General features: G+C 39.0%; 1 protein-coding gene across 1 annotated transcript in view; it reads left to right on the top strand.

Moving 5' to 3' along the window:
• SLC67A2 (solute carrier family 67 member 2) overlaps window positions 1-13941 on the top strand; it is a 46337-nt gene extending 32396 nt beyond the window's left edge. The window contains exons 3-6 of the mRNA XM_075262803.1: window positions 1560-1603; window positions 7410-7539; window positions 9460-9669; window positions 12826-13941. Of these exons, the coding sequence (XP_075118904.1) occupies window positions 1560-1603; window positions 7410-7539; window positions 9460-9669; window positions 12826-13613 (1172 nt within the window). The 3' untranslated portion in view covers window positions 13614-13941. The remainder of the gene's footprint in view (window positions 1-1559; window positions 1604-7409; window positions 7540-9459; window positions 9670-12825) is intronic.
• Window positions 13942-18154: the final 4213 nt, after the last annotated feature.

Raw genomic sequence — 18154 nt, forward strand, 5'->3', positions numbered from 1 at the left:
AGTCCAAATAAATTCAGTTCACCTTCAAACTTTGAATCAACTTTTCTTAAAAAAAATGGAGGCATGGCTTGGCTTCCTGGAGACTAGCTGCACCAAGAGAGAGCTCCATGCTTCAGCCCGCAATTTAGGGACAATTCACCCACATAATGGGCAAAACTTGGAAGGACCCATGTTAAGTGCCAATATCGAACTTTTTTTCTCCCCCTTGGGGACTCGCGGCACTCAATGGAGAGTGACTCCAGCACAGACACACCATTGTTGCCCATCAGGGAAACCAATATTCGACTCAGGAGGGTCACCAAGTCCACTATGACACCCCAGGAAATGATGCCAACACCCTGGAATGCAACTGGGACAGCAGGGGAAGTATGTCTGGGGGCAACCAACATGCTCAAGTCACTGTATTACATAGGGATCCCTGTCAGCTTGCGATATTCGGAAGCTGACTTTTTCCTTTAGGAATGCATTGCCCAGCATTGATTGGCCGAATGCCATACAAAGTACAGCATTCGGCCAATCAACGCTGGTTCTGCTGGAGGCTCGTCTGTGAGGAGGCGGAGTCTAAGATCGGACCAGAATGGAGACTGCTGTGGACCGATCTTAGACACCGCCTCCTCCGGCAGAACCAGCGTTGATTGGCCGAGTGCTGTACTCTGTATGGCATTCGGCCAATCAACGCTGGTCAATGCATTCCTATGCTGAGATGTAGCAGTGCTGGCCTGTTTCAGTAGCCATGACATTACTTTCTTGTGTAATTCAATATGACAAAATACAAATACCTGACAAGTATTTTAATTACTTGTATTTTAAATACTCCCGAACACTGAAGAGGACACTGGATGGAGATGAACAGAGCTTGGATATCCAGGAGAGGTGAGGCAGTACTCAGCCATCACTTATTATACCCTGGGATCTGAGAAGTCCCAAGCGTACAATAATAGCACCAGAATAAACTAGATGGCTAATCCTCACGAATATTTGTCAAAACAAATTTTGTGGGTTTCGTCTGAAGAGCCTCAAGGCTTCCAGAACAGATTATACTGGGCAAGAGGGGGCTTTTGGGAGCATATTATAACGTGTGGAGCATTATACTGTGTAAGGCCACCGTGGGGAACATATTATATTGTGTGGGACCACTGTAGAACAATGTGGGTACTATATAGGGCCTCTGGGAATATACTATCCTATGTGGGGTGGTTGCTCTGGGGGCACACTACACTGTCTGGGCCCATTAACTATTTACATCACACCCTATCTATTTTTATAGCAGTCATGCAATATTATTACAGCTGTAATTACATTGTGAGGTCACTATAAAGTTGATTTTGTGCAATGTAAATAGTGAAGGGGTCACGGTGCTCACAAAGGTCCGCATATCAGCTGTTTCCCAGCCCATACATACATTGTAAGGTTATGAAAATTTGGAAGCTGTATGTTCATGTTGTACACTTTGTATTAACATGTACAGTACATGGATGGCTGAGAAGTTTCAGTTGCTGCTCAATCGATCTGACCATTTGGAACTGATAATGTAGTAATAAAGACATTCTTTTTTTCAGGTTCTTGCTATGGTATCCTTCAACTCTTTTCTAGCGCTATTGTGGTAAGATTCATACTAAAAGCACTAACACTGACTTGACCCACTTTTCTTCCTTCATAGGTGCTATTACTCATGAGGATGGTTCTATCAGTGATTCACAGCTCTCCCTCTATGCACAGTAATACATGGAGGGTTGTCAATCATTGATGGGACCGCCCCATGGCTAGATGAATATACTGGTTTTTTGTTTGTTTTTTTTTCCCCCCATATGAGTATAGATCAGTTTACTCAGCTTCTTCTTCTCTATAGCCTGATGCATTCAGATTAGATTGTATTTTCACGGTTCCTTTCAGAATATTCATGAAGCCCTGGCTAACAAGTAGATTAGCATAGGAGCCAACTAAAACTGTAAACTGACCCACTTATGACAGAGACACAAACATTACCCCCATAGTATTAAAGCATGGTTCCACACTTGCCCTGATTTCTCCACTTTTTGGAAAAATGGTGTGGGAGTTGTAAATATCACGAAGTGGTGCATTTTTGGCACACTGTCATCTGCCCAAATTCACCACTTTCGTGCTAGAAAACTAGCATGAGCCAATCACTGAATCCCCCCCCCCTTCAATATGTACAGAACTATGAGTTATCTATTTCTGTACACTTCACTGCACTGTGTACACGGTCATCCTCAATGCACTGTCACCAAGGGATCACCACTACATCATCTAGACCTATGTCTACATCATGCTGGACACATTGGGGTACTAGAGATGCTTGGCAGGGACATGTAATTGAAGTCTATGTGGAAGTTGATACACTGTCAGCAGGATAAACGGCAGATTAAAGCCATGTACTATGACTAAAATGACCTTCTGCTCCCGCACCAAATGTCTTAGGCTAACGGACAAGTAATGAATGGGTCTTGTCAACTCCTTCCATATACCCAGCCCCCACCTCTCATGAATGAAAACCCATAACAGCCTGGATGGATTTTATTGGTCACAGTATCTATTTTATTAACATTAATTAGTTGTACATAAATGGTTAACAATAATTTCACCAACATAAAAAATTATTCAGCCCATTTTATGGACTAGACTAATTCTAACAATACCAATGGAGGAGGTCCTCAGAGCCACCAGATCTGACCTAAAAAATTCATCTGTTCATACCTCCAATCATTTTAATTCTGGCTCGGGGTCACCTATTCACTGCACCTGGGTGAGGGCAGTTCGCCCATTCTGCACCCGCAATTCAGCCATAACAACAGTCCCTCTAAATAGAAAATTGTGAAGAGTCTAGAGCCTTATTAGCTCCCCACCAGCCTCCAAACACCAGATGTCACTAAACCAACTCCAAGGAACGCTCCATCCTGGCTTCTGTGACAAGATGTCCATTGTGGGGAATCGCTCAGGTAGATGCTTGGTAGCAGTGCAGGAAACAGACACAGAGACTAGGTTGCACTTAAGTTCAGTATTTTTCACTTCTTGTGCATAAACTGCCTTTACAAAGGCACAAACAAACAAAACAAAAGCCTCCTCTGCTGAGAACTAACTATTAGTGTTGAGCAAATAGTATTCAATTTCTAGATTCGAATACCTCCGCTCCCATAGAAATGCCTAGGAGCGGACGATCATGAAGGGGTTAAGCGCCGCTGGCCGGCTTCAATGCATTCCTATAGGAGTGAAGTATTTGAAACTAGGATTCAAATACTATTTGTTCAACACTACTAACTATAACAAAAGAAACTGTATCCTGACTATACAGGAGCTTAACTGCCAGACTCTCGCTCTGGTATCAACCACAGGTGGCACAGTACCTGGTTTGAAGGTTCAGTTCACACAGGAACTCTCAGCTTTGTCAGTGTGGTTCCACACTCATAGTCTTCACGCACAGACTATATCAGGCCTTAATCACACAGCTGACCTCCCTGGTGTGGGTCTTTACCATATACCCTTTAGATGCTTGGCTGGAACATACCTGTTCTCCCAGACCACACCTTTCACTCTCTCACACCATCCAACTTAATCAACTTAACAGTCACAAAATCCATTCAACCTCCTTTTAATACAACCAAGTGAATTACAACTATACAAAAAAAAAAAAATTGCAAATGCTACAATCTACCCTACAAATAGGGTGGGTGATGCCTTTCACTTTCCTCCTCCAAGTGACTTTTCTTTTTCCTGGGCTTCTCTACTTAAAGGGGGCCCACCCCTTGTCCACTCCACCCATCTACAACAGTGTAACTTATTGGCTAATGCAACCCTTTATGATGGCCTCCCCCAGCCCTACTTGTTTTGTTTTTTGTATTCTGTCTTTATCCATATTACCTAACCTTGGATCTATTCCTCATGCATGTCTTGATTACCATGGCGAATGTATTCTGCCCACCCTGACCATGGACCATATTTTTACTACACTCTTGCCAGATTATCTGGTGCTACTGCTGTCACCTACACTGGTAATACTGATAAAGGTAGCCGGTGGTCCCCTGCAATGAAGGCCAGATCCTTGTAAAGGGGTTACAGAGTGAATACTGGGGGATCACATAGACAACAGCTTCAGGAGTAGTTTGGCAGGAAAAAAGATATATATTTTTTTTTTTTGACACTATGAATGGCAGAACACCCATTTTGCAGGCTTCCATAAAATTACATATTGTTGGCAATCTAGGCTAATATTATATTGTATGCAGCCATTTGCCATTAATATTTTGACACAGCTGGGTCCATGTTCCTTTGCAGCAACACCAATTAATTCAAGAGAGGGTCTTGGATGCCAAAGGTGAAAGAAAGCATGCTTGGTATCACAGTGGGGATGTTTTGCCTTAGCATACCTGGTGATTAATGGGGTTGAAAGCTGTGACTACATTGCCTGGCAAGCAATGCAGCATTGTTCTGTAATGTAAATGGTGGGGCTTGAATATGATTATGGAAGCATCTACCACTCTGAACCATATAAGGAGAGAATTTGTGAGTTGACTTGCACTTTTTAATCTGCTAGCCATTAGCTTTTAATCCTGTCCGGCCACAACTTCCTTTCTATTTTTTTCAGTTGTGTTTCCAGAATTTCTAATCACATCCTGAATGTAGGGTTATTTTAGTGAAGAGTCATACATGGGATGGAAAATAAAAAGCACATGTAGCACATGCCTTTCTCTCTGGGTAATATAGGCTGTCTACCCAGTACATCATACATGTGACCAGATTTTATTCAGACTCCCGTTGCCAAGAAAGTTTCCATACTGGCAGAACTTTGCATTGTATTTGATTTCTTCTTGTATTTTCTCTGTGCATATGGCAGAGCCGAATTCACACAATAGTAGCCACATTTGTTTGCTTCTGTGTGCAACCATATTACAGAGATACGCATTACGTACAAATAGTTACATTGCTTGACATCATTCATTCATAAATATGTGTTATGGTTTTTCAGATTTTATTATGCCCTTATGCCATTTTAAAGATATGACACATTTATTAACATATCTCATGTACCTATTGATCTTTGGTAGTTGCAGAATTATCTTAGGCTCCATTCAGATCTTGTTTTCTAAATCTGCTTAGCACATCCATTTAATGGATGCAAATGGATGGCAATCAATCTAAAAAACAACATACATTTATATATATAATATAAAAATCTGGACTTTTTTTGGACCTGCATCTTTTTCTGACCATTTATTGCATTTGTTAAATAGACATAATAGATGGATGTAAAAAAAATAAATCTAGATCTTAGATGTAGTATTAGTAATATTTTGAGTGCATGCTTTTTGAGTGTCCTACCTCTTTCTGGTGTGATATTTGCCTCTACATTGGTATAGTTACTTTATAGCTGTTCATATTGCTTTACCCCTAGTACTCCCCCTGTAGTTGCTTTACTCCTAGTACCCTACTTCTATATCTCCCATCTCATTGCATGCACTTTTACATTTACAGAATCACAGACAGGGATCGATATATATATATATATATATATATATATATATATACAGTCCTATGAAAAAGTTTGGGCACCCCTATTAATCTTAATCATTTTTAGTTCTAAATATTTTGGTGTTTGCAACAGCCTTTTCAGTTTGATATATCTAATAACTGATGTACACAGTAATATTTCAGAATTTAAATGAGGTTTATTGTACTACCAGAAAACGTGCAATATGCATTAAACCAAAATTTGACCGGTGCAAAAGTATGGGCACCTCAACAGAAAAGTGACATTAATATTTAGTAGATCCTCCTTTTGCAAAGATAACAGCCTCTAGTCGCTTCCTGTAGCTTTTAATCAGTTCCTGGATCCTGGATGAAGGTATTTTGGACCATTCCTCTTTACAAAACAATTCAAGTTCCGTTAAGTTTGATGGTCGCCGAGCATGGACAGCCCGCTCTCAAATGATCTGAAAACAAAGATTGTTCAACATAGTTGTTCAGGGGAAGGATACAAAAAGTTGTCTCAGAGATTTAACCTGTCAGTTTCCACTGTGAGGAACATAGCAAGGAAATGGAAGACCATAGGGACAGTTCTTGTTAAGCCCAGAAGTGGCAGGCCAAGAAAAATATCAGAAAGGCAGAGAAGAAGAATGGTGAGAACAGTCAAGGACAATCCACAGACCACCTCCAAAGAGCTGCAGTATCATCTTGCTGTAGATGGTGTCACTGTGCATCGGTCAACAATACAGCGCACTTTGCACAAGGAGAAGATGTATGGGAGAGTGATGAGAAAGAAGCCGTTTCTGCAAGCACACCACGAACAGAGTCACCTGAGGTATGTAAAAGCACATTTGGACAAGCCAGCTTCATTTTGGAAGAAGATCCTGTGGACTGATGAAACAAAGATTGAGTTGTTTGGTCATACAAAAATGCGTTATGTATGGCGTCCAAAGAAAACAGCATTCCAAGAAAAACACTTGCTACCCACTGTAAAATTTGGTGGAGTTCCCATCAAGCTTTGGGGCTGTGTGGCCAATGCCGGCACCGGGAATCTTGTTAAAGTTGAGGGTCGCATGGATTCCACTCAGTATCAGCAGATTCTTGAGAATAATGTTCAAGAATCAGTGACGAAGTTGAAATTACGCGGGGGATGGAAATTTCAGCAAGACAGTGATCCAAAACACCGCTCCAAATCGACTCAGGCATTCATGCAGAGGAACAATTACAATGTTCTGGAATGGCCATCCCAGTCCCCAGACCTGAATATCATTGAACATCTGTGGGATGATTTGAAGCGGGCTGTCCATGCTCAGTGACCATCAAACTTAACTGAACTTAAATTGTTTTGTAAAGAGGAATGGTCCAAAATACCTTCATCCAGGATCCAGGAACTGATTAAAAGCTACAGGAAGCGACTAGAGGCAAAAGGAGGATCTACTAAATATTAATGTCACTTTTCTGTTGAGGTGCCCATACTTTTGCACCGGTCAAATTTTGGTTTAATGCATATTGCACGTTTTCTGGTAGTACAATAAACCTCATTTCAATCCTGAAATATTACTGTGTCCATCAGTTATTAGATATATCAAACTGAAATGGCTGTTGCAAACACCAAAATATTTAGAACTAAAAATGATTAAGATTAATAGGGGTGCCCAAACTTTTTCATAGGACTGTGTGTGTGTGTGTATATGTGTATATATATATATATATATATATATATATATATATATATATATATATATATATATATATATATAATTTTTTTTTTTTTTTTTTTTTTTTTTACCACGAGGATATATTACTATTATATGGGGAGACATTATAATGTTAAGCAGTTTTTAATACACTTTTATGTATCCTAGAATTATCTAATTTAAACAAAAATATTATATAAGAGACACTGCAATGACTTTTCCTTTTTTTTTTAGGGAAGTTGGAGTGATATTGTTGGAAGGCGGTATGCACTGATCACCTGCATTCTTATCAGTGCACTTGGATATGGTCTTCTTGGTTTATCCATTAATATATACATCTATGCAATTGCAAGAATACCTGTGGGTAAGTCTTTGCTAAAACTAATATGTAATTTGCTGTTACTGCACGCTTTATATAGGTGGTGGAGGTGCTAGTTGAGGGATTCACCAACCCGTTCCATAATAATATTTCAAAATGACTGCACACACCATTGGATTCTTTAGTGAAATAGTGTGAATAGTTATTTCCCATTTTTACACAGTATAGGTAAGTTATTCCATATATCTCAAGGGCATATTAGTTTTAGATACAAGTTATTGTAGGATCAATAGTAGCGTGCAACTTCATCAGGCATGATCCATTGGTGCTGCAGTGGAGATACATAAAGGCATTGAAGTTCGTATTTCAGATCGAAATGTTGTGCGCTACTATTGATTCTACAATACTTTGTATCTAAAACTAATATGTCCTTGTGATATATGGAATAACTTTTCTATACTGTGCAAAAACAGAAAATAACTATTCGCATTATTTCACTAAAGAACCCAATGGTGTGCAGTGATTTTGAAATATTTTATTAAAACTAAGTCAATTCTATTTGAGCTGAAGGTCCAGTATGTCACTCCGGACCTCACTGATCAGCTGTTTGAAGAGGCTGCAGTGCTTGTGCAAGTGCTGTGACCCCTTAAATGGTTATATAGCACACCATTTGATTTAGGCTATAGCCCCATGTTGCAGAACTGCATTTTATTCTTTTCTTGTTGTTTTTTGGGGGTTTTCTTTGCAGATTTTGCTGGGTTCTTCTGAGCCAAAGTCAGGAGTGGCTTGAATGGAATGAAAAATATAAAGGAAACACTTACACATTTCCTGATGTTAAATCCACTCCTGACTTTGGCTGAAAAAACACAGCAAAATCTACAACAAAAAAAGCTGCGTTGAAAAAAAAACGCAAGTGATGAAAACTGAGAAAAATGCCAAGGCCCCTTCAACCAGCTGATCAATGGGGTTCATGGGATTTTAAAGTGATTACCAACTGTTTACTTAATTCACTAAAAGTTATTTTACATTATTTTAGATTTTGAAATTGGTTCTGGTGCCAGTACTGCTTTGCCACATGCTGAACCATTTTCATGGTAGGCCCTGTATGCTTTCTGAGACAGTCTGGCATATTGGCAGTCAGAATACGCACTGATATGTAAATTTTATTTGCTGAGGTTGTCCTCACATTGTTGTGTTGGAAACCCTATATAGAGAAGATTGTTACTACCCTGCAGTAAAAGGCTTGGAGCAGCTGTCAGTTGTCTGCTTGGTGAAGACTAACATGGAGGCAGAAAGCCTTTTGTGTTAATATGTGTACCGTATACTACCTTGCCTAAATGTGAGTGTCCTCCCTTACTTTGGCTACATTTACACTGCTCTTTTTTTCTCAAAAATTCCATGCTGTTTTTCATTATGTAATAATTAACACATTTCTACTATGGCGCTAAACCGGAGGTTTACCGTACAGGTGAAATGTACAGTAACATGTACTATGCATTACTATAATTTTTTTAAAAAAATGCACATAGTTTTTCAGAAAAAAAGTGCTATGTAAACCCAATCTCTCAATGGACATGCTGTAGGTTTCAATCACAGCCTGTGGATGAGAATGGTATGTATCTTATTGTATGTATCTCCTACTGCAGATCACTTACAGTGCAGCCCCTGGCCTCAAGTGGTCTTTTTGTGGTTTTTAATTTTAGTTCTACGGCCCTCTGGTTCAGAGGAGGTAGTCTCATGTCTGATCTTAATTCTTCATATACCATTTATTTATTATTTACTTATGTATTGATCTTAAAAGAGCTGGAAGAGAAAATTGGTGGTTCACTGTAAAAGAAATGGTGTGTGTATGAAATAATTTTGATGCTAAAAAGACGGATGCCTGAAGAGATGTTTGTGCATCGGTAGAACAAATTGATAATTGATGGGTAAATTGGATAAAAAAAATGTTGTTTTGTTTTGTAGGAATTTTTAAACATTCTCTTTCAATTTCAAAAGCATTCCTATCTGACCTTGTATCTGAGAAAGAGCGCCCCCATGTCATGGGAAGATTTAATTCCGCTTCCAGCATGGGGTTTATACTAGGACCTGTTGTTGGAGGTTACCTTACTGAGCTGCAGGGTGGTTTTTATATTACCTCTTTCCTTTGTACGGGCATATTCATTATCAATGCAGGTAAGTAAATATATACAATAAGTATTTATAATATGTACAATATTTACAGTATGGAAAAGCTGTCTACTGACCAGGAGTAGAATAATGTGTTTTGGTGGTTCACATTACTGGATTGCCATCTAAGTAAGCTCATTTGCTGTGGGGTTAACTAGTTAATATCTCACCTGCTATTTTCTGTTAAAGGGGTTTACCTACAAAAAACATTATATATACATGAGTCCCCCTTTGACAACAATAACAAAGGATTAAGTCCCGCCCTTCCTATTTCCGGTCGAAGATCTCTTTCCGGTTTTGAGAGTTTGCCATGTCTAGCAGGGGTATAGGCATACTGTTTTGTGGTTACGACGAGCCTGCTGCAGAACCTCATTTGCTAAATGCTATACAGTATATATATTCATTTGCCGAATGCTATATATATGTATAGCATTCGGCAAATGAACACTGATTCTGCAGCAGGCACGTCCTTGCCACGGGCAGGCAAGAGTTTTTCTCATTGGAATGAATAGTCCGATGTTAGACTCCGCCTCCTCAGACGAGCCTCTGGCAGAACCAGCGTTGATTGGCCAAATCACTGGCAACTGGCCAATCAACGCTGGTCTATTCATTTCAATGAGAAAAAGTCAACTGGTAACAGCATACTTACGTGCTCGTAGCAAGGACGAGCCTGCTACACAATCAGCCTTCATTTGCCGAATGCTATACACTGTATAGCATTCAGAAAATGAGGTTCTGCAGCAGGCTCGTCGTAACCCGAGGACCATACCCTGAAGTACATACCCAGCCCTGGTTAATTCACTAAGGAACAGGAAGTCTTCTTGCCGCCCTTCCATTGCGCATGTGCCAACCGGAAGTTCGCAGGGGGACTCATGTATACCGATCCCACATCTATCTTTGATATCTCTGACACATTTCATGGCTGACCTCCCACCTCTGTTCGTGACAGTCTGATCCACTCATAAAAGTGAATGGGAGCTACAAAAACGGTCTAGGTCACTGTTGTACAATGTTTTCATAAGGCTGCATTCACACCTATGCTCGTTGCCTGTTCAGGCATTCTGCCTCTCATTCCGCTAAAAAAAAAAAAAAAAAAAAAAGCAATTCTTCAGGTCGAAACCCAGTGGCCCCCATTACAGTCTATGGAATCCATGGGAAACTGCTTTTTAAGTGGATTGGGTACCCATTTTTTGGGGTCCCCAAGCAGACCGCAAGAATGGGAACCTGAACTCAGGTGTGAACCTAGCGTAACTTGTGAGATGTAGAAATAGTGCACCTCGTTTTTCTACATTGTTTTTGTAACTCCTACTTTTAAGGCAGTTATGGAAACAGTGTAGCTCTGTCAGAGGGAACATGGGTGAGCAGTGAGGCAGGGTCTGTTTGAGGTTCATTTTAGTGATGGGTGCGGGTCCTAGATTTAGGGTACACACTTACAGTATCTTGTGGATATGCAATAAATGTCTTTGTCTGTTCACATGAAGTTTCTTGGTGGCAAGATAAACAAGAAAACACATCAAAAAATTTCTTTTTTTTTCTTTTTTTACTAAATGGGTTAAAAAGTGTGTGGCCAACCCACAAGATTTTTAGCACTATTTTGAGTTGAATAGAGAATAGGACAGATTGCTCCTTTTTTAGCATGGTCAGAAAAAGCATGCTTTACTCCCAGTGAAAACTGGGATTCTAGTGATCTTTATGTCACTAAGATTTTTTATCACGGATTGTGGTGAGGAAACTCTCAAAAATCTACACAAAAAAAATCTCCAAGGTACCAATGAGATTACCAGCATTAGCTCTCTATTTTTAGGAATCTAAATAAAACAATTGGCATGAGAGAGGCAGATAACGTCTTTCCTGTACCTCTCCTATGTTACATTTTAGGTTTCATTCATTATTCCAGATTCATCCTAAAGTGTGTACCACTGCTGCTCTACTGACTCTATTGACTATAATGGGGTTCATTGGGTTCCTGCCTGAAATCTGCTATAGAAAATTGAAATGTATCCTGCAATGAAGACGTGAAGAGAAACTAAATCATTGCTGTAATCTTTTTCCTTTTAGTCTTGCTAGTAACCTCAGGGAGGTGATGCAGAAGCTTTTCTTTATGTTGTTACCCAATATGTGCTCCATGATAGTCACAATGTGTAGTAGATAGTTTGTTACTGAAGAACGAGCAGTTGTATATCAATAAATCCCTGCATTTAATTGGGCCATGTGCCGACTCTGGGATTGTTATTTACTGGCATCTGATTTCTGTGAAATAGAGATAATAGAATGTATAAGCGCTGCACATCCAATTTTTAAGAAATGTTGTGATGTCTCTTTAGCTTGGTGTTGGTCGGACTTTTAGCCACACACACGACACGAGCCACAATCATAACAATAGATTGCTGACAGTCACCTTGAATAAAGGCACCTTACAGTAACTTACATTTCATTTTTTTGTCATTTTGCCAAAATGCTTGTTCACTTTGGACATCTAATTTTTATTTGTTGAGATCTGCAGTGGTCTACTGTCAATCACCAATTTAGTTGCTTAGTAAACAATTGGCACTATCCTGAAACAAGCAACCATATAGGTGCACATGATGTCCACTGGCTAATATAGGAAGTCCTGAGTGGGACTGTTATTTACTGTGTTTGCCCTCACAGAGCACTTAGATAGATGATGTCCAAAAAATATAGCCCCTTTAATTATGGAAGCAATTTTTTTTTTTTTTTTATTTAAAGAGACTCTGTCAGCTGATAACACCCCAATAAAGGACACTGCGCTCCAATCTGTAGTTGTTTTTTTTTCCGATGCTTATTTTCTTTCCACTTCTGTGTACCCATAAATGGGCAGTGCACAACATGTTGAGGATGAGTCCTGGCGTCTTTTCCACCATGTTCTCACTCCCAGGAGTCCTCCACAAGCATTACATGTACCTTTTTAGGCAAACAGGGAAGGATGGTTAAGTATACAGATAACATTTACCGTACAAGACTGGCATACTTTAAATTATTCTCTAGATTCTGTAGATTGTGGGGGACGGTGGGATCCATAGTTATAGAGTCTCTTTATGAAACACGGATAGATGGTCATCTAGCTTACTGTTTTTTTTCTACTATTCCATATCCAAAGACTTACTGTATACAATATAAATTCTGGAATGTTTTCATTTTTAGGTCTTGTTTGGATGATGCCACAGACTATGGACAAAGCCAACCTTGTTCCACCTAGTATCCGTGTGAGTTTACACAGTGACATGCCGTCTAACTCTTATAATGTATCACACACATCAAAAGAACTCAATGGAGTAATACCAAACCGATCTGCACATACTTTGTGGGCGCAGATTGTTTCTGTGTTTAAGAAAGTCACAGGTGTGGCTTTTTCTCAGATGTGGGACATATTCTTGGTTCGTCTGCTTATAGCTGTTGCCGTGATGCTATATTACAGCAATTTTGCTTTAGCAATGGAAGAAAGATTCCATTTGACACCGCGGATGACTGGCTACTTAATAAGCTATGGCAGCACTTTGGGAGCTCTTGCTGGATTTTCGCTGGGACCTCTGTCTAGACTTTATCAGTATAACATTTACACAATGTTGTTACATTCCAGTGTTCTCACATTTTTTTCCATTCTGTTGTATTCTGTGGCACCCAAGATGTGGATTGTTGTATTGTCTTCAACATTCTTGGCTTTTTCTACAAGTATAGGGAGAACATGCATTGTGGACCTAGAACTGACACTAGGTCAGAAGCATGGAAGTGGTACTCTCATAGGTGTTGGACAGTCGGTTACGTCAGTGGGACGCATACTTGTTCCCCTCTTCTCAGGAATTGCACAAGAATATAGCCCTTGTGGTCCACCACAGCTCGGAGCTGTCTTGGCATTAGCATCCATATTCCTCATGTACAAAAGTAAATCATATTATGATGGGTCAGCACAAAGCAAACATAAAAGGGAATAAATAGCCGTTCTGTAATATAATGAATGAAGTATAAATAGGGGCATGTGCAATAACTACTGAGACTTAGAGTAAAACACAAAGTAAGATGCAATTACTTTAAAGCCATGACTTATATGCTTTTAATGCTACTGATGTACAGATTTTAAGTTATTGTTGCCACCAGTATGATGGTCATACTGGTATTTTAGACCATGATATTTAAAACACTTTTTTTGCATAATTTAATATGATTGACTCTCAATAGGTCAGAAATGCCTGGGAATGGCTTCAGCGCATGTATTTGTAGATTAAGTGCCTCCATAGTAGCAAATTTGCACTTAAGATAACAGTAAAATACGGTATGTTATTAAACAGACTCAATTAGTAGATTGATTTTCTATTCTAATATATTGGCTGTGGGTGTATTGGGTTATTATGAGAATGTATTGGTATGGCTTCAAAATTAAAAGGCTATTCCATAAAGTATATTCATAAAATGATATGGTATATTGGCAGGATTATGTGTAATATACTAATATACATATATGCTCAGTGAGCTTATGGCCACCCAGTATGTAGGAAATTGCAACACAGTTCCATTCAATCTGTTTGTAATTCCTGCACAGTTGGTAGCTGAGAAAGATGCTGTGAAGAAGCTGTAGTGCTTAGCTGTGGCCCTTCATTTTAAGAAGGGACTCCCTGGCATTCAGATATACATGTTGAGTGCTGGCACATCCTAGCTATATATCATAAACCGCCCAGAAAATATACTTTTAAAGCACACCTACAGTCAGTCCAGCCCTGTCTGAAAATAAAGGGTCACTTGGAGAAAAAGCTGAGGGTGCAGTGCATAGGGGAATGTGGAGGATGTCAGCTTGTGTAACCTCCATTTTGTATTTCAGACATGTGCTGACAACCACCATTTTGGATTTTGAGACATGTGAATTATAAAACACCACAACCCCCCACTCAGCCCTCATGGTGGGTGTGACCTCTCTCCATTTTCTTATTCAATAGACATGCATCAGGACTATTGTTACAACTTCTCCACCAATCATGTTATACTAATCATCCTAGCACAACCTTTTCCTGTGTATACACTGTATTATATGCTGCTTCATTGTCATCATTAAAGTAGTACAACCATATACACCACAGCTGAGTGTATTGTGTGTATTCCTAGCATATGCTACCATGTCTTTAACAATTTGGGACAATATGGTGATACTTAAAGCGGATTGCGCTCAAAAGGATTCATAATGGCACAAGCAGAGATTTTCTGTTTTCCAGGACTTTTCAGGCCACACTTTGGCTTAAAAAAAACATCATCAAAATCTGCAACAGAAAAATGCTGTGTTTCCTCAACATGGGGCCTCAGCCTTATATGGTTCAGCAAACCACCTTTCCTCCAAAAAAAAATGACCCTTGGTCCTCTGCACATACCTTGGATAGAGCAAATCTTGTTCTAGTTCAATGTACTAAACACACATGAACGTATATTAGGTCACCTCTGAGGTTACAACCAACCTATTAATTGGACTACACTCTCTTACAGTGAGTATTACGAAAAACTGCTGTGACATTAAAGTGGTCATTGGAGATTTTCTTTTCCAGGCACTGGTTGACAAAAAAACTAAGAAAAAAAAAATCTTCAACACTTCCCAGGTCTAAGTATGGTATTGTTTTAAGACACTATATTGCCTTGTGCATGCAGTCATCTACTGGCAATGTGGGCCCTTAGCCTTAAGGTGTTTTTGATTCAAATAGCTTTTGATTTCAGTAAATATGACCTATTGATGCTGCAAATTCAACAAATAAATATTTTCATTGAGCGATTTGTCCAAATAAATTTTAATTTATACTGTTACAGTTGAAGATTTGAACATGATACTGACTGTCATTTGTATCGACCATTTACGAAAATCAGAAAAAAATATAATTTGCATAGTGATTTTGAACGCGTTGTATGTTTTAAATACAATACTGTGCAGTACCTTGCAGAAACCTTCGGTTTTTATTTTAACATTGCAGATACAAAGAGAAAGCCTTTTGTTTGTATTCCTCATAACTGGCAAACGTGTATATCTATTGTTCTGATCCTTTGATGAATTGAAAGTAGCCTAATATGATACCTAGAATATTATTGGAATATTTTTCAGAAAACTAGATCATAGTATGCTCATGTAGATATGATCTGCACAAGTGTTGCTTTTTAACATATTAAACTGGCCATATATGTTACATTAGTTCTACTCCTTCCTATAATTCAACAAGGTGTAAAGTGATTCTTTGACTCTATTCACACTGTGTTTTGAAGGGAATGTCAATGGTATAAATTGTTAGGATTTTCCTTCCTATACCTCTGGCAGATTCTTTTAACATATACCACTAGCTAGGCATGTACTAGGATACATTACCCATAGGCTCCCATGCTATTTTTTTTTTTTTCTGGATGATAGAGATGAGCGAGTAGTATTCGATCGAATACCTCCCCTGCATAGTTATTGGTGTACTCGGTCGAGTACCACGTGGTAAACGCAGTAAAAATTCGATTCCCCTCCCACCTTCCCTGGCACTTTTTTACACCAATACCTATGCAGAGGAGGTATTTGGTCGAATACCACTCGCTCATCTCTACTGGATGACTTTGTATGGAATACAAATCAGCGCTCTGCCAAAGAAGAAACTGTACTCACAAGACTTTAATGAAGAAGTGCCATAAACTTTATATTATAAAAGGTATTCCAACCTATACCTGCCCTAACAATGCCAAAATGACCCTCTTGTGCCAAGAGCACCTATTTGGTGAATGGGACCCTATGGAAATATTTGACATATATGTCTGTAACTTTGAATGCACAAAACCATTTGAAAAACCTTAAAGAGGTTGATCAGTGTGTGTGTGTGTGTATGTGATGTGATATAGATATATATATATATATATATATATATATACACACACACACACACACACACACACACACACACACACACATATATGTATATATACTTTATTTTTATTTTTTTAAGTTGGCTAAGGCTAGGTTCACATCTAAGTAATTGTCTTCGTCGCTTGCGTCAGCCAGCTGTCCGTTGGGTCTCTACCGATTTTATACTGAAACCAGCGGGGAGAGAAGTCCTCTGTAAAGGACTTTCCTCTCTGATGATTTTTGGTGATTTCTGCAGCAGAGACTCTGGTACAGATGTGAATTTAGCCTTTGATCCAGAATGTTGCAACATATTCTTGCCACATTTTTGTCACTCTGGGGAACATTTAAACCCTTGCTTCTTTTTCTGAGAATCCACACCCTCATAGCCCAAGAGATGCCATGATTACATTAGTCATAATCACTATAGTAAATATGTGCCATTTGTTGTGAGATGTGAAGTAAAGTGATTGGGACTGAACTGTAACACAAGACACAAAACATGAGCAAAAGTGTAGTCCAAGATGGCCCCTGATCAATTTATATTGTGCTTGCATTTCTGTAATATAAATGAGCTTGAAAGGTTAAATGGTATATGTTTTCCATGTCCTCCACTAGATGGTGATATAACATCTAATATTGGTTTCCTGTGTATTGTTTTCTTGCATAGATCTATTATAAATTCGAAAAGAAACAATATTTCTAGTCTTTAAATAAATTATGTATGTGTCTCAGTGATGTCCATTTCTTCACATTCTGCAGAATAAAGTACTTATCTGGCATGCTGCGTGTAATCTGTCTGACATTACTTGAGCAAGTTATTAACATACAGTATTTTTAAGAAAGTCTAAACATTCTGTCTGAGATTATCATTGCTTCGAAGGGGGTTTGGCTAGAAAAACAATCTATAAATTTATAACCTAAATTCTCTTGTGCAGGCAAACAATGTCTGAGTGAAGTATGTGAGACTGATCTCCAATAGTATAGAAAATACAGGGAAAAGGGCAAACTTAAAAGGGGGCTCCTCAATTCTCATAACGGCTATCAAATCTTTGTCAGTAATGATTAAAAACATATATCCTATTAATATTAAGTTGATATAATGGTGATAATAATACATTTTATTTATATAGCGCCAACATATTCTGCAGCACTTTATAAAATGTAGGGTTCATGTACAGACAAAAAGATACATCAAAGAGAAACGGTCAGCTCACACACTCAGACTGAGGGCCCTGCTCACAACAGCTTGCAATCTATGGTAATATACTAGTGGATGCATTATAGTGTATGTAATAAGTGGACACTATTTAATTACCTGTGCATAGGGTTTTTTTTTTTTAACATAATCAATTTCTTCTCCATGATGTAATTCTTACTTCTGCATATGTGAATACCTAATATATCTTTTAATATACAATATTATAGTCACAAAGCCTTTCTGTCATTTAAGAATAGTTAAAGGGGTATTCTCATAACCCTTGTCCATCAACCTGCAGGCAGCGCCGCACCTCCCATGAGGCGTCCTGAAGCGACTGCTTCAGGCGGCGCTATGCCAGGGCCCTGGGGAGGGTGGCATTTTTGCTTACCTAAGCCAGTCCAGGACAAGCTGTCCTGGACTGGCTTAGCGTCACC

The sequence above is a fragment of the Leptodactylus fuscus genome, chromosome 2, assembly GCF_031893055.1.
Source record: "Leptodactylus fuscus isolate aLepFus1 chromosome 2, aLepFus1.hap2, whole genome shotgun sequence".
In the NCBI taxonomy this organism is placed as follows: Eukaryota; Metazoa; Chordata; class Amphibia; order Anura; family Leptodactylidae; genus Leptodactylus; species Leptodactylus fuscus.